Source organism: Malania oleifera, chromosome 13 (assembly GCF_029873635.1).
Source record: "Malania oleifera isolate guangnan ecotype guangnan chromosome 13, ASM2987363v1, whole genome shotgun sequence".
NCBI classification, from domain to species: Eukaryota; Viridiplantae; Streptophyta; class Magnoliopsida; order Santalales; family Ximeniaceae; genus Malania; species Malania oleifera.
The window spans coordinates 62,701,869-62,725,989 of record NC_080429.1 but is presented as its reverse complement, the minus strand read 5'-3'; the positions used below and the strand labels follow the sequence as shown (position 1 = coordinate 62,725,989).

General features: G+C 35.4%; 1 protein-coding gene across 2 annotated transcripts in view; it reads right to left on the bottom strand.

Moving 5' to 3' along the window:
* Positions 1–16,322, bottom strand: part of LOC131146538 (plant intracellular Ras-group-related LRR protein 7) — a 66,556-nt gene extending 50,234 nt beyond the window's left edge. Inside the window, exon 1 of one of the 2 annotated variants that reach the window (XM_058096180.1) lies at positions 15,954–16,322. In XM_058096180.1, the coding sequence (XP_057952163.1) occupies positions 15,954–16,052 (99 nt within the window). In that variant the 5' untranslated portion in view covers positions 16,053–16,322. The remainder of the gene's footprint in view (positions 1–15,953) is intronic. The other variant, XM_058096181.1, reaches the window with a different exon arrangement.
* Positions 16,323–24,121: the final 7,799 nt, after the last annotated feature.

Genomic DNA, 24,121 nt, shown 5'->3' with positions numbered 1-24,121 from the left:
CCTGCCACAATCCCTTAAGGACATTAAAATACTTTGTCACACTGTCTTTCCCTTGTTGGGTCTTGCCAATTTTTGGTTGCAATTCATAAATCAGAGAATAATTTCCAAGATCAGAATACATCTGGCTAACATTATCCCAGAGTTCTTTTGCAGTAGGATAGCACATGTAATTAGCACTAGTATCTTCATCCATTGCATTCACAAGCCAAGCCATAATCATGGAATTTTCAGCATCCCATATAGCATATGATGGGTTTGCTTTGTCAAGGCCCTTGGTTTTAAGGTACCCAATCTTACCTCTCCTGTGGATATACATTCGAACTGACTAAGAACATCTCAAGAAGTTGGCTTCATTGAGATGGATATTTTTGATTTGGATTGAATGGCGTTCAGTATGGGCTACTTTGGTTTCAGTTTTGGTGTTGACCACAAGTTCAGGTTTGGCCATGGTGGAAGTTTGGAAAATTTCAGACATAATGGAGGCTGAACAGGGTTAAGGCAATAAGGCCTAGGTTTTAGAGGCTATGCCTACCGAAAGGAAAAGAAAACCAAGCTTTGATACCATCTAGAAGTGGTGAAGGATTGAAAAATTATTTCTTATTATTTTAAAATAAGGTATAATCTGAATGTCTTATAGACTACAAGGATAATCTAAAAGGAAAGAATAACAAAAGGGAAGAATGATAATTGCTAATAAATCTCCTAGAATATCTCCTAAGAATATATCCTAGAATATCTCCTAAGAATATTTACAAAATTACAAAAACTTCTCCTATAACCATGGTTTTAAATTTCCACGAAATTGTCAAAATTTCCGATTTTCTTCATCCTCAAAATCGAAATGGCAATCGATTTCCGTATTGCATAATTTCCATCGAAATCTCAACGAATCATTCGAAATTTATCAAAATCTCGAAATTTTAGCGAAACTTGTCGAACCTTTAACCATACGTAAAATTTCATCAGAATTCAAATGATAAATTTAAGAGTGAAGTGAAATTTCTATCTTAATTTATTTTATTTATTTTATCGAAACAAAAGATTATTACAATTGCTTTTGAAATTATATGAAAAAATAAACTTGCAACAACATTTTATTTAACCATTTATTTCTAAATTATCATTATTTGTATAATAAATAATATTTAAATGATTTATGAATTTCATTTGTATTAACTGAATATGTTTAATGTATATTATCTTACAAATATGTTTGATACACATACTATTTTACAACTTTACCACCTCATACAAAACATAGATGCATTTAATTTGTAATATATTAGTCCTAAAACTTATATTATTATGTTTCACAAAGAATTCCATGTTTTACGATTAATTTCCATTATTTTTTCAAATTGAAATTGAAATTGACATTGAAATCGAAATTTCCATCGAAATTTTTGTACTTTTGGAGCTTAAAATTTGAGTCGAAATCGAAATTTAATACCTTGCCTATAATCAAGGAGAGTTGATCGGGTAAATTGGGAAACTTTCCAACAAGAGGCATTGACCATAGAAACCTAGTATCAAGAGTCTTTTTGAATTTCAAAAGCCTTGGCAGCCCATCTTGATCTAGGGCTTCACGATTTCAGTATGGAGCATCATGTGCACAAATTGAGAAAGTCTATTTATAGAATAAAACAGGCTTCAAGATAGTGGTAGCCAAAGTTTATTGAGATCGTCACTTCCTGTGGATTTAAAGGACAGTGCCAACCCTTGTGTATGTTTGAAGACAAGCAGGAGCAAGTTTGTAATTCGATAATATATTGCTTGCTATCAATGTTTGTGGTCCTCTGGATAAGATGAAACAACTGTTGTAATGTTAGTTTGACATGAAGGATTTGGTGATGCCAATATTGCTTTAGTGTACAAATCTGTGATGATAAATTACAGGACATTCTTGGCATGTCTAAGAAAACTATGTTGAGAGAGTTCTAAACATGTTTATTATGTAATCTCATTCACCTTATATTGCACTTGTCTTGAAACATAGGAAACTTCTAAAGGCTCAATGTCCTAAATATGACGACGATAGAAAATGAATGGCTGAGCCCTCATATGCACGTGGAAGCTTTATGTACGCCCAAGTGTGCAGGCATTATAATATTGCTAATGCAGTTGGTGTACTTGGTAGATACTTGACTGATTCAGGGATGTATAACTGAAAACTGCACAGAAATTGATGAGATATTTGTAGGGTATTAAAGATTATATGCTTACTTACAAGCAACAAATCACCTTAAGATGGTTGGATATTTTTATGTTGATTATATAGGTTGCTTAAATGATAGGAAGTCTACCTTTGATTATATTTTCAAGATAGCAAGAGGAGTTGTTCTTGGAAGATTATTAAACAAACTCTCACAGCTACCTCAATTATGGAGACAGAATATATGCGCCTTGTTATAACGTTATAGGTTGTTGATTCTTCTCTTTTCCTTTTTTTTTTTTCTTTTTGATAAATAAAAGGAATTTATTGAAAAGGCATCAAGGGGATGCCAGCCAGCAATATAGAAAGTCAACCACCCTAAAGGGTGTCACAAAAATCAAAGATTACATTAAAATCATTTACAACAATCCCACTATGCCAGAGCTAGTAACCTCAGTAAACCACTGCTCTTTGCTGATTTGCAGTGTTAAGGTTGAGTTATTAAACACTCTCATGTTCCTCTCTTTCCAAATGCACTATAAAATTGTGAGGAGGAATGAGAGACATGGCCTTTCTCTTTCTTTTGTCGCCCGAATCCCTCTCCAGGCCAAAAGTTCCGTTCCCACTGACTTGGCGATAACCGACCATTGTCCATTCAAAGTCAGAGCCATATTCCAAAGATTGTTGGTCCAGGGCCAATGAAGGAGGATGTGCTCAACTTACTCCGCATCAGCCAGGCAAAGGGGGCATCTGTTTGCAACAGACAGCCCCTTTCTTTTCAAGTTATCCAAAGTCAAGATCCTACAATGTGTTGCCTCTCAGGCAAGAAAAAAACAACTTTTTATGTGGGGGACAGCTGTCTTCCAAATCTGAGTCCAGGAAATTATTATTGTTAAACTCCAAAAGAAAGAGTTTCCTGTAGAAGGAACTAACGCTGAAGACCCCCTTCTTGTCTAAGGTCCAAACTGGATGATTTGAACTATTTTGGTGCTGAAAGTTGTAAAGATAACTGTTGAAGTCTGTGAGCTGGTTCCCAATCTTCCACATTTTTAAGGGGATGTTCCAAAAGAGCCCCTGATCTGAGGTTTGGTGGTGATAACTAATGCAGGCATCTTTGTTGCAGGCCAAGTTGTAGATGGCTGGAAATAAGACACTAAGGGCCTTCTAATCGTGCCACACATCATGCCAAAAATTAAACGTTGTGCTCATTCCCCACATGGAATCTAATACAAGAAAAGAAATCATTCCAGCCTCTTCTAATGAAATTCCACACCCCTACAACATGTGATCATCTGCCAACCTGAGAGATCCAATCATTATGTTCAAGCCCAGATTTCACAGCAGTGACTCACCGCCAAAGGTAATCCTTCTTTACCATGAATCTCCATAACCATTTCCCTAGTAAGCCTTATTGAGAAAGTGGAGGGACTTTTCAAACCCAAGCCTCCTGAACAAATAGGTTGCTTTACCATGCCATTTGACAAGGTGGAACTTGAATTTCGCCCCTAAACTCCCCCAAAGAAACCTCCTTTGAATTCCTTCAAGTCTCTTGGCACCAGAAGCTGAATGGGGTACGAGACACATGAAATAAATGGGAAGATTTGTCAAGGTACTTCTAATGAGAGTAATGATGGGATCCCACATTCCTTTATCTTTCAATTTTGCGCCAAGGGGTAGCCAAGGTAATTGGTCGGGAAAGTTCCCATCTTGCAGTCCAAAACGGTAGCAAGGAGAGGTCAACTGCAGTTTCGCCAATCAGAATGATTCTACTTTTTCCAAGGTTAACTTCCAAACCTAATACCACCTGACAACAAATATGGAATCATGTCCCCGGGCTGTTTTGGGGAGTCAAGAACAAAATTCATAAATAGGTCTCTCCAAGCCATGTGTGGCAATGGCAAGGTGGTATAATGAACAGTGTTGTATCTCTTAGCTTTGGCTAACTGACAAGTGCAGCACTGAGACACTATCCTATCAACATCCCTCTATAAGGAAGGCCAGCAAAACCTATCCTCAACTAAAGCAATAGTTTTATCCCTCCCTAGGTCACCAACTAGCCCTACAGCATGCAATTCCCGAACTAAAAGATCTCTAAAGGAAGTGTGGGGAATGCATAACCAAGTAGTTTTATATAGGCATCCCTCCCGGATGATAAAGTCTACGAAATCCTTATGGTGGCCCTCACTCACCTACTGAAAGATAATCCCAAAAATAGGGCAAGTGGAGTACTCATCCTTCAAATGATCAAGCCCAATGACCATAGCTCTCAAGATATGGAGAATAACGGCATACCTTACTAAGGCCATCAACCACTTTATTCTCGACACTGGAATGATGCTTGAGAACAAAAGTGTACCCATTGAGAAACTCTATCTAACCAGCATGCTTCGCACTTCAACTTCTTCTGCGAGCTCAAATATTGCAAAGCAAGGTGGTCAAAGAAGAGTAAAAACTATTGGCGTAACAAGTAGTATTCCAATGTTGGAGGGATCTGACTACAGCATAAAACTCTTCTATCATATGTGTAATGCCGAAAAATGCTATCAGATGTCCTCCTGACTCAAAAGCCCACCTATACCTATCCTAAAGGCATCACAAGCCACCTCAAAAACTCTACCAAAGTCAGGATGCCTAAGTACAGGTGCTTCAATTATCTTCTGTTTTGACCTCTCAAACACTTAGTGATAGGAGCCATGATGGTGCCAAAATGCCCTCTGAATCGCCTATAGAAAGTAGCTAGGCAATGAAAACTATGAACCTCAGTAATAGTCCAAGGCTCAGACCCCACTCTAATGGCTCTAACCTTTTCTAGATCAATGGCTATTCCTTGCGCGGAAATCACAAAACCAAGAAAAAGTACACTAGACTGTACGAAGCTGCACTTCTTGAGGTTAGCAAACAACTTCACTTCTCTCAAGGTGACAAAGACCTCATGAAGATGTATCAGGTGCTCCTCCCTAGACTTATTGCAGACCAGTATATCATCAAAGTAGACCACTAGGAACTTTCCTATGAATGTCTGCAGAATATGTGTCATAACCCTTGTAAAAGTGCTAAGCGCATTAGAAAGACCAAATGGCATGACAAACCACTCGAATAAAACATCCTAGGTCTTAAAGGTCGTTTTCCACTCATCCCCCTGTCTAATTCAAATTTGGTGATACCCACTACGCGAGTCAATCTTGGAGTACCAACTAGGGCCAGCAAGCATGTCAAGCATATCCTCAAGTCTAGGGATAGGGAACCTATACTTTAAGGTGATTTTATTAATGGCTCTACTATCCACACACATCCTCCAAGATCTATCATTTTTTGGAGTTATAAGAGTAGGTACAGCACATGGACTAAGGCTATGTCTCACAAAGCCCTTGTCAAGGAGTTCTCCTACTTGCCTATTCAACTCCACACGCTCTTTAGGGTTCATCCTATAATGTGGCAAGTTAGGCAACTATGAACCTAGAATGAGATCTATGGCATTATGAATGTCTCGCATAGATGGTAGCTCACTAGGTAACTCACTAGGCACAACATTAGAGACATGGTTTTAAATCGCGGTAGCGGGTAACGTAACGTAACGGTAACAGGTGTAACGGGAAGCAGGAGTAGCGGATGTTACATAACGGGAAGCGGGTGTAACGGCCGTGAATTTTTTTGAAGCACGCACAACCTTGTGCATATTAGCATACTTGCATGTTTTAAGCTTTTGGCCATTCTTAGAAAGGGTTTTAGTGTATTTTGGACCCTTTAGTTCGAGTAACTAAGTTATTTGGTAAGGGCAACAAGTTTACATTTGTTTTAAACCATCATTGATAGAAAATTACGTGTGTGCGCGTATTTATACTTCTCATTGTTCTTATCTGTGATAAATTCTTATGTATGCTAAATGAATTAATAAAATAAAATACATTATACACTCCATTAGTCTATTAGACACATAAGACATACAAATAATATAAATATAAAATAGCTAGAAAAGAAAGAAGGTTGAAGTTGAAAAATAAAGAACATAAATATCACATTACTAATATTAATAAAAAAAAATTCCTAACAAGTTTGTATTTTGAAATTGTTAATTAATGCATCTATTGTGAGTATTTAAAGAAAAAGTAAATTTTGTATCATTGTCATCCTCATTATAATCTTTTCCCCCTCTTGCCACTTGGTATATTGAGAATGATATATGAAAGAGAGAGAAAAAGTGAGAAGAAAAAGTAAAAAATAAAATATTTTTTTGGCATAACAGTCTTGTAGCGGTTACGTAACGGCCGTAGCGGCCTTTACATAACGGTCGTGGTCCGTAACGGCCGTGATTTTTCTTCCCACCGATTTCGCGGTGTGTAACGGTATCGGTAACCTAAAAACCCTTTACATAACGGCGTTACGTAACGGTCGCAGCCTTTATTTAAAACCATGATTAGAGAACTCAGCTAGCAACTCTCCCACCTCAAGAGGGCAGTCACATAACGACTCTTGATCTTTAGAAGGAACCTCTTGAGCGATGACTGCTAAAATGCACCTGTTTTCTAAGCTTTCTCACTCAAAAGTCCTATGATTAAGCAAGTGAATATTTCTTTGAACTGGGGCTTAACGGACTATCTTGTTCCTTAACATAGGATCTTTTGGGGTAGGCTTGGTACAGGTCAAAGTGATGTTCTTATCTTTGTGCCTAAACACATAAAGTGTTTTCCCTACCATGATTAGTGACATCATGATTCATGACCAAATAACCACACTCGCCCCAACAAGACATGGGCAACATCCATCAAGAGTACATCACAATAGACCCTATCCTTATAATCTCCTATCTGGATGGGTACAAGACACCTCTCGATAAAAGGGTAGATTTGTCCTATTTACCCAATTCACCTTAAAAGGTTGAGGGTGTGGCTCTCCTTTAAGGTTTACTCTTACTAGAGTAGCCTTGGAGATCACATCCATGCTACTACCCCCATCAATAACAAGCTTACATGTCCTCTCTCCACAACAAATGAAGGTGAGGAAAATGGTGGTTCGTTTCCAATTTTCACTATCTATGGTAGTGGATAAGACACACCTAACCACACTCACATGGTGGTCATCCTCCTCAAAAACATCTACAAGCTCACCCTCGTATCCCGAGTACTCAATTGCATCTACAACCTGATCCTCACAATCGGGCAAATCATCAATCTCGCGCTCTAAAGCTAAAGCTCATCAACAATATGAACTCTAGCATGGCAACAATGACACTGCACAAATGAGCTACCAGCTTGAGGAATGCTAGGTCCACTTGAGCGAACAACATGATATGACTCTATTTGCTTCGCATAACTCTCTCTAGGGGTAGACAGAGAGATAGTAGACCTAAGGTGAGGAAAGGATTTAGACTGATGTGACTCACTCACTTGAGATGAAGACCTATGAGAGCTCTTGAGGTACCTTTCAATGGCGAGCGCTTTCTGATAGGTTGCCTCTAAAGACTCTAGGAAAAAAATTCAAACCCTCGCCTAGCATCCTACTTAAGACCATTCAAAAACCTAGTTATAGTGTGATGTGTGACCTCAACAACATCACTCCTAAGCATCAATTCCTCAAATCAATCAATGTAGCTAGCTACAGTAATGGTTAGTTTATGGCTCAAGAGCTCGCTAAACAACTGGCTCTTAAAGGAAGGAGAGATGTACTTTTCTTTCAATCGTTGTTTCATCACTTCCCATCTGTTAATAGGAGCTTCACCCAATTGTTCTAGGGTTCTTGTATATCCAATACTTCTTTGCCGGTCCTACAAGTTTTATCTTGGCAAACCAAGCTTTATCCTCTCCCTATATACATTACCAATTAAAGAAGTCCTCCATCTTCAATACCCAATCTAAAAAGGAGCTTGGGTCAGGTTTCCCATCATAAGCACGCACATCCACCTTGACCTTTTTTGTAACATCTTCATAGTCTTCCCAACCCTGCCTAAGGGAATGTGGAGCATGCCTAGGGTTAGGTTGGTACCCTACATCATTAAACTCCTCAAGGTTACCTTCCTCAAACCTAGACTCTGATTATCCAAAGGCTGGAGGGGCTGAATTAGCCTATCAATCTGTTTTTTGGAGCCTGACTCATATTGTTAGGTACTAAAGGATCCCCGGGATTAGGGAGGATACCCTGGGCTGACCCTACTAAATATGGGGAGTTGCTAGGGTGCCTAACAGACTGCAGTGTGAAGGACTCAAACTTTTGGTCCACAAACTCTTAAAGAGTGTCTAATCGGGCAGACAAGGATTTGGTGTCATTTGGTGCAATTTCAGTGGAATTGGTGTCAATGATTTTGTTGGTGACCATGGTTAATGCAATATGCTGCAATTATGCTGAGGAGGACTAAACTTGACTATGAATAATATGAATCCTAAAATTACAACAATGCACAAACATAAAGCTATAGAACATTATGCATATGAATGGATATGGTCTCAAATAAGATGGCAACGTGGGATTGACCATGTATATGAACAAGGATGCAATGATGAATTACCTAGGGGAATTTACAGAACAAAGTGCAGATTTTTTTTTTAAGGGTAATAAGAAACTTGGAATTATGCAACTACGAATTTTCCATAGTCATACAAACAATAGTCAAGAAAATGTGAGAATTTGTTCACCCTGCCAAGGAATTGGAGCACAAATTGAGTTTACCATCGAATTCCAATGTTAGTCCAGCAATTTCTCAAGTCCCTACTCTCCAATTCTCAGAAAAACAGCCGTCAAACAGTAGTTGGAACTCGATCTGAATGCTGATGAGGCTTCAAAAGTCTGAAATTTGCTTGGACAGCCCAATATTAAACTGTATTTGATCTCAAAAATGCAAACCAAACTTGATTACTCAATTAATCCTCAGAAAACATCATAATCACAAGAAACAGTTCAAATTCTCAAGGCAGGAAGCAATATCTCGCGAGTCTGGGCAAAACAGGGGAATTCCAGCAACTTCCCCACACACGTGGCCAGCGCGTTGAGCATGTGATCTGCCGGCGATGGACCTCTGGCGATGGGGTTCAGGCTGGAGGTGGATCAGGGGGTAAGAATTCCAACGATGGTTGAGGTTTAGCAAAAAAAATGCAGGAAATAGGGAATTTAGAAGGGCTGCTGGCTGGGGTAGTTTTAGGTGGCACGTGGGGGCCACTACCTTATCAGATGGAGATGATATTGCAAAGGAACGTGTTTCGGGGGTGTCTGATTGTGGTGGTGAGGGAGGTGTTGTGGTTTGGTTGGTGGGAAAGGGTGGCCAAATTTTAGGGACACGACCGGTCTTTTCAAGAAGAAGAAGAGAAGCAGCAGCAGCAGCAGCAGCAGTGAGGAGACAAGACAGAAAGAGAAGAACAGAGAAAGGGAAGAACAGAACAGAACAGAACAGAACAAAGGTGAGAAACAGAATCATAAGAGAGATAAGATAAGGAAGAAGGAGAGGAGGAGGAGGAGGAAGAAGGGTGTCTGATTGTGGTGGTAAGGGAGTTGTTGTGGTCTGGTTGGTGGGAAAGGCTGCTCAAATGTTAGGGACACGACTGGTCTTTTCAAGAAGAAGAAGAGAAGCAGCAGCAGCAGCAGCAGTGGGGACACAGGACAGAAAGAGAAGAACAGAGAAGGGGAAGAACAGAACAGAACAGAGGTGAGAGACGGAATCAGAAGAGAGATAAGAGAAGGAGAAGAGAGGAGGAGGGGGAGGAAGAGGAGGAGGAAGAAGAAGAAGAACCTGCGGGAGAGAGAGAGAGAGAGGCAGAGAGGGAAACTGCAATCTGATTCAAACAATAACTGTACATCCACTAGCATGTCCAACACTTAAACCGCTAATACAACTAACACATATTTACAAATTAGACCCAACTAAACACATAATTACAAATACTAAAAGAAGTCACTAAAAAATATACAAAGAGGTCTCCACACACATCTTTCCTAAACCTTCCCAAACTTATGCCTAAAATTTGGGTGCCGAATGGGCGGCCTAGGGGGTATAGGTGGTCCTCTATCAGGCACCCATTGATTAACATTGAGAAACTTGGAGTGTTGATGCAATTTGTGATTCATCTACACCAGCACTCCCCAAAGCTCATTTTCTATAGAGAATAAAGTTCTAGTTTATGTAATCGAAGGCCTTCTCCATGTCGAGCTTGCACATCGGCTGTTTTTCTTTTCCCTCCGATAAGCATCCACCACTTTGTTAGCTATGAGAGCTGCATCCATTATCTATTTTCCAACCACAAAGGCGTGTTGATGTAGCCCAATGACTTTCGGTACAGCTCTTTTGATCCTCATAGCAAGGATCTCATAAATACTTTCCACCAAGCTGATAGAGCAAAAGTCCTTCATGTTGGCTGCTCCAAATTTCTTCAAAATCAGAGTAAGGAAAGTGGTGCTCATGTTGCACTACATGATCTAAAAAATTCCTCAAAGGTGTTGATAGTCCTACTTGAGCACACCCTCATTTGACTGAAAGAAAGAAAAGAAGAACCCACCTGGCCCTAATGTTTTGTCTCCATTGCATTCTCTGCTGGCATGAAGGATTTCCACCTCCTCAAAACGTCTCTCTAGCTACTCACGGTGGAGGGGCTGAGAGATTTAAAGCTAATACCATCCAATAAAAGTCTCCAGCCTAAGTTTTTCTCATCAACAACACTCACAAAGAGTGCACAAAACTAGACGAATTCCCCATTCCGCGAGTTTCTTGCAGCTGGTCAACTATCAAGATCAATTGAATGGGTTTGCGACAATGAGGCCAAGCATAGCGAGTGCAAGTTCAAGCTAATACAAGATTCAACAAGGTCACAATGGTTACAGCAGGGGTTGAGGTCTTCAAAACTCCAAATTCGAGGAGGGGGGCAAGGGTCTGCATTGTGATTTGGACTTGGGCTCCCAAAATGAGGGCGGAAAGAGGCATCAGTTCAGTTCAATTGCAGCATTAGAGATTTTGCGCCACCCCTTCAAATTGAAACCCTTTGAGAAGACCAAATGCCTCCAATCACCGTTGTCGATTCCAATAAAGGAGATGAACCTACCATGCTTGTTCGACTTCAAGAGTAGCAACAAGGTTTTCTCCTTGTTCCTCATTTTGCAAAACCACAAAGTCAAGGGGGCGACTCTTCTTGAGCTCTAAAAATCTCCCCCCGTCTTGAAGGAACCAAACAAGCTCCTCAATCTCCAGAAAAAATAGACATGCGACAAGTTGCAAAGTTTTGTAAGCCTCAAGATGTTAGCTTTCTCCCTTTCTATGGTGAAGTTGAAGGTTTTCCTCTCGATCCACACCAAACGCTTCATGTCCGCCACAGGTGAAGACAAGAGGGTAGAGTGAGGGAGGCCCCACAATCATAGGGAGCAAAAGTTGTTGATTCTATTACAAGGCCATTATCAAGATATTTAGATTCTCTCAACACAACAAAAGTTCTCCATGCTTAAAACATATAAACATTAAATTCTTGTTTTTTAAAGGGAGGATCACGAGCCCTAAACTTGCCTTTGAGCACATAACTGTAGTATGCATGCCTATGGATCTCCTAACCAAGGGTTTAACTCCTACAAAGGACATTTGGTTCACATCATCTTTCAAGATTCCAAGAAACCGTGGCATCTCATTCCCATGTTTGACTGAGCATAAGAATTCGACAGGGCGAGAACGTTCACACTCATAGGAATGAAAGGATTCCTACAAAACATGGGCTTCCTATTCCCACCCTTCCCATAGGAAAGTTCTATAAGAATCCTGCTTTTTTGTGTCAAATAGCCCTCACTATTTCAGCAAGTTGCACTAGTATTATATTTAAAACAATAATTATTAATAAAATGATAGTATGATTATGATTGTGTTATAGTAATTCAATATAATGGTTAATATTTAGATAAATTGCCCCAATTATTTCTTTTAGGTAGCATTTGGTTCATAGTTGAAATTGGAATCGGGATCAGAATCAGAATCGGAAACGGAATGTCATATTCCTCTCTCATGTTTGGTTCGGCAAGAAATCAGAATCAAAATTACATTATAGTGTCCAAACATACATCTATAGAAATCAAAAATGCGCCTGATTGAGCTATTATGTCATTATAGTATAAAAAAATTTATTTAATTAATTTAATATGGAATAATAACTTTATAGATATGTAATTATTACATACTATTATTTTATTAAGCTATATAATAATTTTTTTTTACAATAAAATCACTTTGATAATTATGTACTTGATTATGCTTTGCACATTATATTTTATTATATTTTTTATTATTATTTTGTCTTAACTATATTATTAATATTATATTTTATATTATTATTTTGTCTTAACTATAGTATTAATATTATATTTTATCTTACATTTTTATGAAGATTATTTTTTTAATATGTAATTTATTAAATGTAAATAAAATTATCATATATTATAACACTAAAACATAATTTATTATATGTTTATGTTTCCAACGCTCCTTTGAGATAAAATAATAAAATAATAAAACAACACCATAGCATTATATTACACAATAGTATTTTATTCATTTTTTATATAGTATATTTTATATTATTTTAAGGGTACACATACTAATAACCACAATTATATCATAGCATTCTATAATTTAATGCTATTCTATTACTTTTTATGGGTTATAATATTATTATATATAATATAAATATATTAAAATATATTTTATTTAAAATAATATTGTATATTCATATTTAATGATGCTATAATATTAATATTATTTTCTAGATATATGTGATATATCATATTATATTATATATAGTATTATATTAATTTTATTCTTTATATTTATGTATTATATATCTTATTATATTATATAAAATGTTACATTATAATATATATCTACCTACATATATATAATATGCAATAGTATTATATATTTTTCTATACTATATCATCATTCAATTTTACTATTATATATTTATAATTGATGATAATAAATAATTAAGTTTCTTTATTTATTTTAAGATTAAAAATAATACTATAATAAATCAATAGTCATATCACAAGTATACATAATATTTAACATTTAATATTGTTCTAATCTTTATATGTTATAACATTATTATATATAATAAAAAATATTAATAATGATGATTTAATATTTATATTAAAATATATTATAATATTTTAAATATTAATAACGATATCATAATCTTAACATTATTTTTTAAATTTATGTAATATATACTATATTATGTTAATATAAATTATAATATTATAATAAATATTGTGTTTTTCAGGAATCTGAATTTGATTCTGGAATAAGATTCAAGAATTAAAATGTAGGCAAAAAGGGGAATCCCATTCCGACATCAAATGGGAATTGAAATGAGATTACTGTAAAACAAATGTTAGGAATGGAATGATTCTGAATCCTAAAGTTGATTCCCAATTACCAAACACCGCCTTAATTGATTATTTAAGTGTTTAAATTTTTAAATTATATGATTGTTAAAATATTAGGATAGATTTAATTATGTATTCTTAGTAGGTTTTGTATAGCATTTTTCATATATTGTTACACATGTCAATGGTATAACGATCATCTTTTAGAAATGCCTAGGATTCCCATGTTGAACCAAATATTGAAATGGAAATTCTATGTACACTCTTGGAAATCTTACAATGCAAATCAAACAAAAATATTTCAATAAGGTAAGCATCTCCTCGGAAAGTCATTCCATGGTAATATTTTTTATTCCACAAAACAAACACTCCCTAAAGTTCTTCACAAACTTAAAAACACACATGGGTTTAGTTACATTTGGGTTTGTAGGAGTATGTTGTTATTATAGTGGCAACTTTATTTTGATGACTTGCTATTCTTGCAAAAATATTATGAATTGGTCATTTTATTGTCATCTATCGTGTGGTGTGCACATATATAATTCTTGTTTATGACAAATAATATAAACTGTTGAATTGCCAATCTAGTTTCATTATGTTCCAAGAACTTTCGATCTTAATCTAAATGAGCTTCTTTGAAGCTTAAGCATATTGGATAGATGCTTGGATTGTTTTGGAAATATTTTGACCCAATGTCATTTTGTTGTGTTCCAAGATCTTTCATTTTTAGTATCAATAAGCTTCTTCAAAGCTTAAGCATTTTTGTAAAACATGCATACTAATGAAATTTAGCCATATAATTTTCAACCACACTTAAATATTGTATATGATGGTACGAAGTTGTGCGTATTTTGACGATCATCATATCAATATCCCTCTTGGATATTCTTGCATACCTATGTATACAATAGTCAACAGGTTGTGTTTTTTGACATATGTGACATCAATATCCCTCTCAAATATGATTATTTACATCGTTGGATATGCATGATTTCGTTTTGGACCTATTGTGATTAAATAGCGCTTACTCAGATTCAGCATTCCTTTTGTGGCCACAAGCTGTGTAATTTAATTCGAAGAAGCAAATTTTCTAAAACCTTACATATGATAGAATTTTATGGACTGGCACATATCTTTATAAAACCCAAAAAAAGATGAAGAAAATGTAGTATAAAAAAATATTCAGTATTGTATAATAATTAGAACTAAAAAATAAATATGTTATAAGCAACCAATAACAAATCCAAAAAAAAAAAATTTCTTTGGTCTCTATTTTTCTTTCTTTTATAGCAAAAGAAATTGATTAATTGGAAAAATAACTTACAAGGTGGGACAATAAGACATCTCCCAAAAAAATCAGGAACAAACCAGAAAAAAATTAAAACAACAAAATATAGAAATCAACACTACCAATTATTCCAATCCCTATTTAAATCCTGAAAGCTAGCTTCTCTAAAAATTCCAAACCCAATACACTATAAAGAAGTCAAGAACTAAATCTCTTCCCACCAAACACAAATTCAACTTCGTCTCAAAAATAATCCGTGCAGTACATTCCAACCAAAGACCTCAAAAATTGAAATATTTCAATAAATAATAAATCTCAATCAAAAATAATTTGCAAGATTTCATTTGTCCTATAATTTACAATAATTCATACTGTGAAAGTGAGTAGACAAAAATAAATTTACTTAAGTCATAAAATATTCAAATATAAATGCAAAGACATTACACATGCATTCATGTGTGTCCGATCACTAGAAGATACATAGAGGGGATTTTTCACTTAGGTCTCCACTTTTCACTTCTTAACACTTACAGAAATATTGGTTGAATTGTGAAGAGATGTAATGTAACATAGAAAATTATGAGGTAACTTATAACTAATTAAAACTAGCACGTAACCTGTACTAACAAACTGATTACTAATCCATGATTACAATTCTTCTTACGAGGTATATTTTCAGCCATTTAAAATTATTCCAATAAATTTGAAATTTCAATCAAAAAATTGTAAAAGACCATATTTTGCCCAACAACTTATAATTCATGTTGTGATTCAGAAAATAAATTTAACTAAGTTAGAAAAATAGATAAAAATAAAATACAAAAAGTAATTATATTAAAAAATGGAAACATATTATGCACGCATGTGGAAGCTTGCTAGTATGTGTGTGCGCGCAACGCGTATATGCGCATTTTTTGAAACCAGCTTCAGAGTTCAATTGAAGTGGTAAAATCCCCAACTTCTTGAAGAAAATCAAAATTCGTGGTCAAAACCAATTGCTACGGCCCAACAAACAAGTCAGCCAAAATGGAACTGTTGCATCAATCAATTCCTACTTTCCTCCAGTACAAACACAATCTCTCAATTAAATCCAAACGAAAATCTCGAAATTAGTTCACAATTCAAGCAAACGCAGAGAAGAAGCCAGTCCAAATTCCCAAAGAACAATAAATTTACCTTCATTTTGGAGTCGCGCAAAGCAACAATGCCCGTGGATCGCCACCGGGAGATCCTACTCGCTTTCGAATCAGCGTTTCTGCTGCTGCAACACCCCATCCCGGCCCACCTCTCCGCTCCCGACGATGGATGTGATCAATCAACCGAGAGAATGCGACGATAGGAAGCAGCGTCACCTCAGAGGCTGCTTTGCATTTTGGAGGGGGGGCGGACGGGACCAAGGAAGGCTCGGAATCGTCGTTGGTTGAACAAAAAACAAAACCGCGTTGGCTTTCGTTTCCGTTTTTCTTAGGAAGAAGATACGGAGGAAATTGTAGGGAGAAGACGTACGGTAGTTTTTATAGAACTTGAAAGGAAATATAAGAGTCTAGCATAAGCCTTTTTTTTTTTTTTTTTTTATGACGTACTCCATTCAAGTCCATAATGACCCTCGTGCGGCACCAAACCTATGGCCAACGTCCTCCTTCCCTAGGTTTTGCTGACGGGATAAAATTCGAATACGGTCATAATTTCCGTCCATCAATTGACCTTTCGTCTAACCCGAAACTCAAGACACATCTCGCGCCACCATCCACGGGAAATGGTAATATATTTCATGACTCCTCGAGTACATCTACTAGGAATCAAACTCACAATCCGCCTTATTACATGTTGATGTCTTTTCACCGCACCATGCCCGTGGGGGCGACAATGTATAGTCTTCAACCATAGGTGCATAACTCATTTCATAAATCTCTTACCTGACGAATTGTATAAGACTAATATTGTTGCAAACAATCTTCTTAAAGCCAATGGCAGTCTAATGTTTGATGCTTCTATAGGGCATTGACGAATACTATTGTCATTTTCTAATAAACCTTTCGCTTCAACTACTTTTTAAAAAGTGTCATAGGAAGTCTTATTGACATTTAATATGTCTTCATAACTCGTTGGCCCTTACATGATTTAGTAATAACCCCATGTTAGACTAAAATTATCTATATATTTTAGAAAAATATTAATAAATAAATAAATAAAATATTTAAGTCGCCTCCTTTTTTTGGCATCCTTCACATTTAACTATATTTCTCCACTTGGTATTATTTTCGGAATACTTATTTCTAAAATATTTTTCCATCTCTTCCAAATTTCAAAATGCAATTTTTTAAAAGTTTCAAATAAACTTATGCATGTTCAACCAAAATTAGTTCGTATTTTCATTTTGTGTATTATGTTCTACTATATGTTGAATATATAAATTTATGAAAAGACACATAAAATATGTGTACTAGATATGGATAGTATTTAAACTTTGGTACACTAGTAAAGAGAAACATAAAAATGGGGTCGATATTATTGTAGACAAAGACCTAAAAGATAATATAGTAGATGTTAAAAAAATATCAGATAGGATCATTAAAATCATGATAACTTTAAGCTTGGAGATAGTGAACATCATCAATGCACATGCTCTCCAACTAAGACTAGCAAAAAATCTTAAAAGACAAATTTTGAAAAGATATTGATAGTATTTTACAAGGGATACCAATGTCTGAAAAGATATTCATGGGAGTTGATTCGAATGGTCACATAGGAAAATATAATATAGGACATGAGAGGATACATGGAGATCATGGATATGGAGACAAAAATGAGGTCGGTGATACAATCTTAGATTTTACTATGTCTTACGATTTTATTGTACTGAATTCATGTTTTATAAAGAGAGAATAACATATAATAACCTTCAAGAGTAGGTATAATAAAGGCCAAATAAAGCCCCCATGGACATGGTGTGGTGGAAAGGCATCAACACGTAAGAAGGAGCATCGGGGGTTCAATTCCAGGTAGATATATTCACGGAGCCAGCGGTACTTGTAGATGGTGAGAATTTACTCTGTAAGCCAACGAGGACCGTGGATGGTGAGAGTTCGCTCTGTGAGCCAACTAGGACCGTGGATGGTGAGACTTCTCTGTAAGCCAGTGAAGACCGTGGATGGTAATGGAGATGTGTCCCGGGGGTCAGGTTGGCCGAACGTCCAACTAATGTACTAAAGTCGTGTCCGCGTCAGGACTTTGCCCTAATCAGCGAGACCTGGGGGTGGAGGACGCTGATCCGTAAGTTTTGTGCCACACTAGGGGGTCCGAAGGGTTCGTTGATGGCTGGAGGTCCTATGTAATAAAATAAAATATAAATAAATTTCTTTTTAACCGAAAATGGGGATCATCTGTCTTATAAGTTGTAAAGTTATTTCAGGAACGAGTTTGGTTACACAACATAAAGTCTTAGTATTAGATATACATATAAAAAATGAAAAAGAATGAGTATCACAAATTATTACAAGGAAACCAGGTGATATAACTTGAGGGGAGATAATATAATAAAATTTAAAGATAAAATAATCAAAGAGTGTGATTGGACTGTAGGGGATAAGGTTGATGCAAATACTGTTTGGACTAGAATGAAAAATTCTATCATAAGGATAGAAAAAAAGGTCTTAGGTGAGTAAAAAGAAAGATACTTGGATAGTAAACAAAGTTTGTGGTGGGATCAAGAAGTTCAAAAAGTTAATTAAGATGAAAAGAAATTGGTATAAAATATGGCAAAATTGCATAAATATAGAAAATCTTGAAAAATATAAAGAAGCAATAAAAAATGCAAGGAAATCTATTAGTCAAGCTAAACATAGAGCTTATGATACTTTATATACTAAACTGGACACAAAAAAAGGAGAAAAAAGACATTTATAAACTTAATAGAGTTAGAGAAAGAATATGCAAATATTTATTTGATGTAAAATGTATAAAGGACGAGAAAGATAGAGTTTTAATTAGAGAAAATGACATCAAAAAGAGGTGGCAGAGATATTTTGATAAGTTGTTTAATGAAAATCAAAATTAAATTTTGGCCCTAGAGTAGAGTCCAGAGAGGGATGAATGGACTCTTTTACGTATTTTTGCTTTTCTCTACAAAATATAAAATCTTGGTAAGATGCGAGTAATTATATCACAATGTAAATAATATAAACCAAGCACAATATATAAATTAAAGAGTTTAGGGAAGAAAAGCTTAACAAACGATTTAACGTGGTTCGGCCACTTGCCTACTTTCATGCCTTGAGACACACTCAAGGATTCTCAATCCACTATCACGACCTCCTTCACCGGTGGAGAAGCTTTTACAACACAAGGGAACAAATCCCTTGACGCTCACCAAGAGCCTTCATACGGGAACAAATCCCTTTACGCTCACCAAAAGCCTTTCCAAGGGAATGAATCCCTTACATCTTGGTTCACAAAGAACCCTTACAAGATGAATATGAAATACAACAACAATGCTCCTTAAATGAGCTGATATTTGATACATTTGAAAACCTCACACAACTCTCTCAAAGTAATGATTCCCCACAAGATTGAAGAGTAAGAGAGAAGTTGAGCACAAAGATGACGAACTAATTGAAGTATGCTTGTAAGTAATGTATGATTGCTAAAATCTATGTTTAAAACAAGTCTTTGGACTTGTATTTATAGGTAAAATGGAGTACTAGCCATTTTATGGTCATTGCGTATGTAAAATAATTGTTTTCTTTGAAAACTAGCTATTTATAGCTGTTGGGGACTAAATCCTGACGCAAATCGTCGACTATTTGACCAAATTAGGCGATTGTTTGCCCAAATTAGTCGACTGTTCATTTGGGCCACATTCTGCCTGAAATCGTCGACGATTTGCCCCAAGTCGTTGACTGATTGCCCAAATCAGTGAAAGTCTCCAACATAAAAGTGTTGGGATTTTTTCTTAACTTTCCATAGATACTAAGATCGCCCTTTTTAGACTTTTTTAGCAAAAGTTATGCTCTAAACACTGAAAAGTATTCAAGAAATTTGAAAGATGCATAAATGAGGTTTTAAACCCAACAAGGATCAAGCTTTTAAAAGATTGTAACACTAATATAATTTAAAACTTGTCCTTATGAAAATATACTTGATTTTCTTGAATCTTTAGGTACATAAAAATAGTTTTGACTCAATCGAGACCAAATATATTAAAGTTCACAATACTAAGACCACTTAACACTTGTCTGATTTTAATCAAAGTTGAATATTGGATATTTTCATATAAGTCATGATTTTGACTTTGAAAAAACTTAAGTATGAAACAATAAAAAACTTATTTTTCATTTAAGTGATATCCTATATACTCTTATGAACTAATATGCATATGCATTTGCTCAACTCTTGCTCAGTAAACATATGTGAAACAAAACTGCAAGAGTTACAATAAACACTACCTCAAACACTCCCCATTACAAATGATTCTATATTAGCTTCCTTGGATGTGCTTGAGTTCTTCCAAGTGAGTATCCTTTTGATCTTTCCTGCTCGAACGTCCACTCGGTTCGATCTTTGCCTCTGATCCAGTACCATCATGTATTCGTCACTTGTATATGTACTAAACATGATCTGCAAAGATAGGATACACTTGGAACTACAAATAGGTTAATATCATCAAAACACATTAAATATAATTATGTAACCAATTGTTGGCCTAACAAGGCTTAATCTTACTTTGATAACAAAACAAGGTTACTAAATGTGCTTTTAAGTTAAGGTGCAGGACTCAAGTGATTTATGAAGTAAAGTGATTATACTTAAAGAAGTTTGTTGAAGCTTAGACTTAAAGCTACAAGTCATGAGGAACATGAAGTATATTGAAGAATTAATCAAAGCTCAAATGATAATTGAAAGCTAAACAACATGAAGTTGTTTTTATCTCGTTAAGTCTTATGTAAGTACTTCTATTATCAATATTGAAGTTGAAGCTTTTAGGATTCATTATGGACTTAGAGACCTGTTTTACAACATGAAAAATATTTCCATAAGGTCTAAAATAAGTTTTCCAAGTTACCAATTTAAGTTTTGGAATTGAAATTTGAAAAACACTAAGTGTCTTAGTGTTCAGGCGATTGATGATTATCCATTAGGTGACTAATATGTTATTACAATGTTAATAAAGAAACAGAACAGAGTCAGGCGACTGAACCATCGAGGTCAGGCAACTGAACCGCTACTGTCTATTTTGACGCGCTAATTTAAATTAACTCAGGTGACTAATCTCCTAGTTCAGACAACTGAAGCGTATGTTTTAAACTTTCCTAAAGCGCTGATTTCTTTCGAAATTCAACTGATTGAGTTTCCAAACTTGGAGCAAACTTAGGGAAAATGGTAACTATATTTTCTACTTTATATAAAGATTATCTTTTCACAATTTAGGGTAACCAATAGTCACATACTATTCAAAATTTCGTGTTATACTATTGTAATTCTTTCTAAAAGTTGTTGTGAGTTCTTGCTGAAATACCTAGCAAAATTTTGATTTGATTCTCTGAAATCTACATCCTACAATCAGAATACTTGTGATATCTTTGTGAGCTTCGATTTTATATTGATAATCTAAAGTATAGTGTGCTTTAAATTTATACAAATTTTGCTCTACTAAAAGTTATTTTCTTTCATGAATTGTATATTGTTGTTGTGCCAACTTTGATGGTTCAAGATTGTTGAATCGTTGCCTAGCGAGAGGGTGTTCTCATTAGAGAGGGGTCTCCACCTTTGAATGGAGAGAGGGTTGCTTCATCTGTTCAATTAAGTGGTAAAGGAAATCCTCACAGCAAGTTGCTTAAGTAAGGATGTAGGTTGCTAGCTGAACCTTGTAAAAAACCTTGTGTTATGCTCTTCTTCCCTATCTTTTAAATTCATCACTCTATAAATTGCGTGTATATTTTGATTATGTTGGGAAATTTACTAAAATACTGAGTATTGATTGTGCTTATCTCAAGTTAACATATTGGCTTCTTTGAAGAGTTGTATGATTTATATTATTGACTTAAAATTCAAACAAGCTCTGGAACTTAAATCTGATTATGGTTAACTAAGGTAAAAGCTATTCTTATTGTTTATATTGTTTAAAATAAAATCAGCTTGAGTATCTTATTCAGACTACTGAATCATTAAGGTTATTTAATTGTTGCTGAAATTCAGATTTTGATATTGAACTAACTGAATACTAAATTAACTAAAATTTAAATATGATTGACATATATATCTAGGATTATCGATTGGTATACTGCGGTCGCTGATTAGATTATTGTGATTGATATTAGAGTGTGGTTGTGGTGGTTTAAATTAAAAGGGTTAAAATAAACTAAAATTCCGTTAGATAAATTTTAAATACCCAATTTACCCCCCTCTTGGGATTACATCTTTAGTTCTAGTAGCCACTAAGGCTAATAATCTCCTCCTTTTTGATGATATCTAACCTATTAAGATTTTACTTAATCTTTACATTTGAGTTTGTACTTATCATAGCTTGATATGTAAAGATTAATTTACCTAGAACCACTAACGGATTGTTATCATCAAAACATGGCAATTAAGATCATGTAGTCACCAAGGCTGACAATGTAATGACCTGCTTATTTACCATATTATTATTTTTATTTTTTTCCATAATAATAAAAAACAATATAATAAACCAGGCAAATCATACTCAACCTGGACCCATGGGTACCAGGGATATACCCAAAATACAATATAGAAACCTAAGCAGTAGGAAATGTCAAAATCATATACATACCAAAACACCAAATCAATACAATACCAAAGTTTACTACATATATCATAAAAATACACATAACCCAAAAATGTCCAAAAGTGGCCTAGGGTCGCCACCCACAAAACCGTTAGACCCTAGCAACAGACTTACCCTTCAGATAGGGTAAAACGGCTGAACTCTAATGCTGCGAAGCTTTATCCACTCTCCTACCTGGGGCGCCTAAAGTGTTTGTATAATTTGGGGTGAGACACCTATCAGTAAGGGAAATAAACTAATATCAGTGTGTGGCAACATGAGTATTTTCGTGTTATACATATAACAGTACATAAGCATTCTTAATGAAAACCATATGTATCATATATAGGAAAACATGTGTAAGTATAACATGGTATAACATACTAAGTTTCCATACATAAATATCATCTCATATTACTGTACATAGAAAACATCCTAGAAGGTTAGTTGGGTGTTGTCATGTCTTACCCCCACATGACTGGGTTGTGCGTCCCCAAGCCGGGACCTGACAATGGCTGGCCGACCACTGTCAAGTCAAAAGCAAAAGTTTGTAAGTATGATGGGTCTGCCAGACCTAGTCCGTACACTAGGGGCACCTGCTTTACGATAAACCACATCGACTATCCATTCTCCCACTACCCTGTACGGCAAGCCGTAGCACTAACATCATTATGATCGTGATCATATAGCTACGATACCGTGCTTTGTGAAAGTCTAAACTAAGCCAACTAGGTTCTGATAACATGTAACATATTTCCAAATAATGATACATGTCTATTACATAATCATCTCTGTCATGTTAATATTTTCATATTATTTTGCATAATATATAAAAGCTCGGCCCATACGCCAATATTTCATATAAATTTCTTCGGCCTATACGCCGACATTTCATAAGAAATTCCTTGGCTCGTACGCTAGCATATCATGTAAATTTCTCGGCCCGTACGCCGACATATTATAAAAATTCCTCGGCCTGTACGCCAACGTATCATATATAAAACTTCGGCCCGTACGCCAATATATCATATAAAACCTCAATTTAAAAAAAAAAAAAAACCCCTGTGTCATTAACATTTTCCCAAAAGCAATAAAACCAACTTATTTTGTAAACATAATATTCCATCATAAATTTTACTTATGCCACACAAAAGAGATATTAATCATATTTCCGTTCAACAACATTATTCCCAACATAATTTTATAACATACATAATTATCTGAAATTAAATGCTATAAAAGAGTAAATACATTTTTATAAAAATCCTGATTTAGTTTATCCCTTTACCTGACTTCTAGAAAGCCCCTAAAATAACCAGTCATGCACCCACAGGATTCTCTGTTCAACACCTTGTAAACAACATCTTCTAGAATAGAAATTCAGTATTTCTCCGAGTACTATATTTTTTACAACTATAGGAAAACCAAATATTGAATAAAAGGCCTTACCTTGAATTTGGGATGAAATTCAAATCAACCCCACCAACAATCCACTCCAGTAGATTTGAAGAGAACTCTCCTAAGAGTGTCGTGGTGGCCTCGGATCGTTGAACCGGCAAGA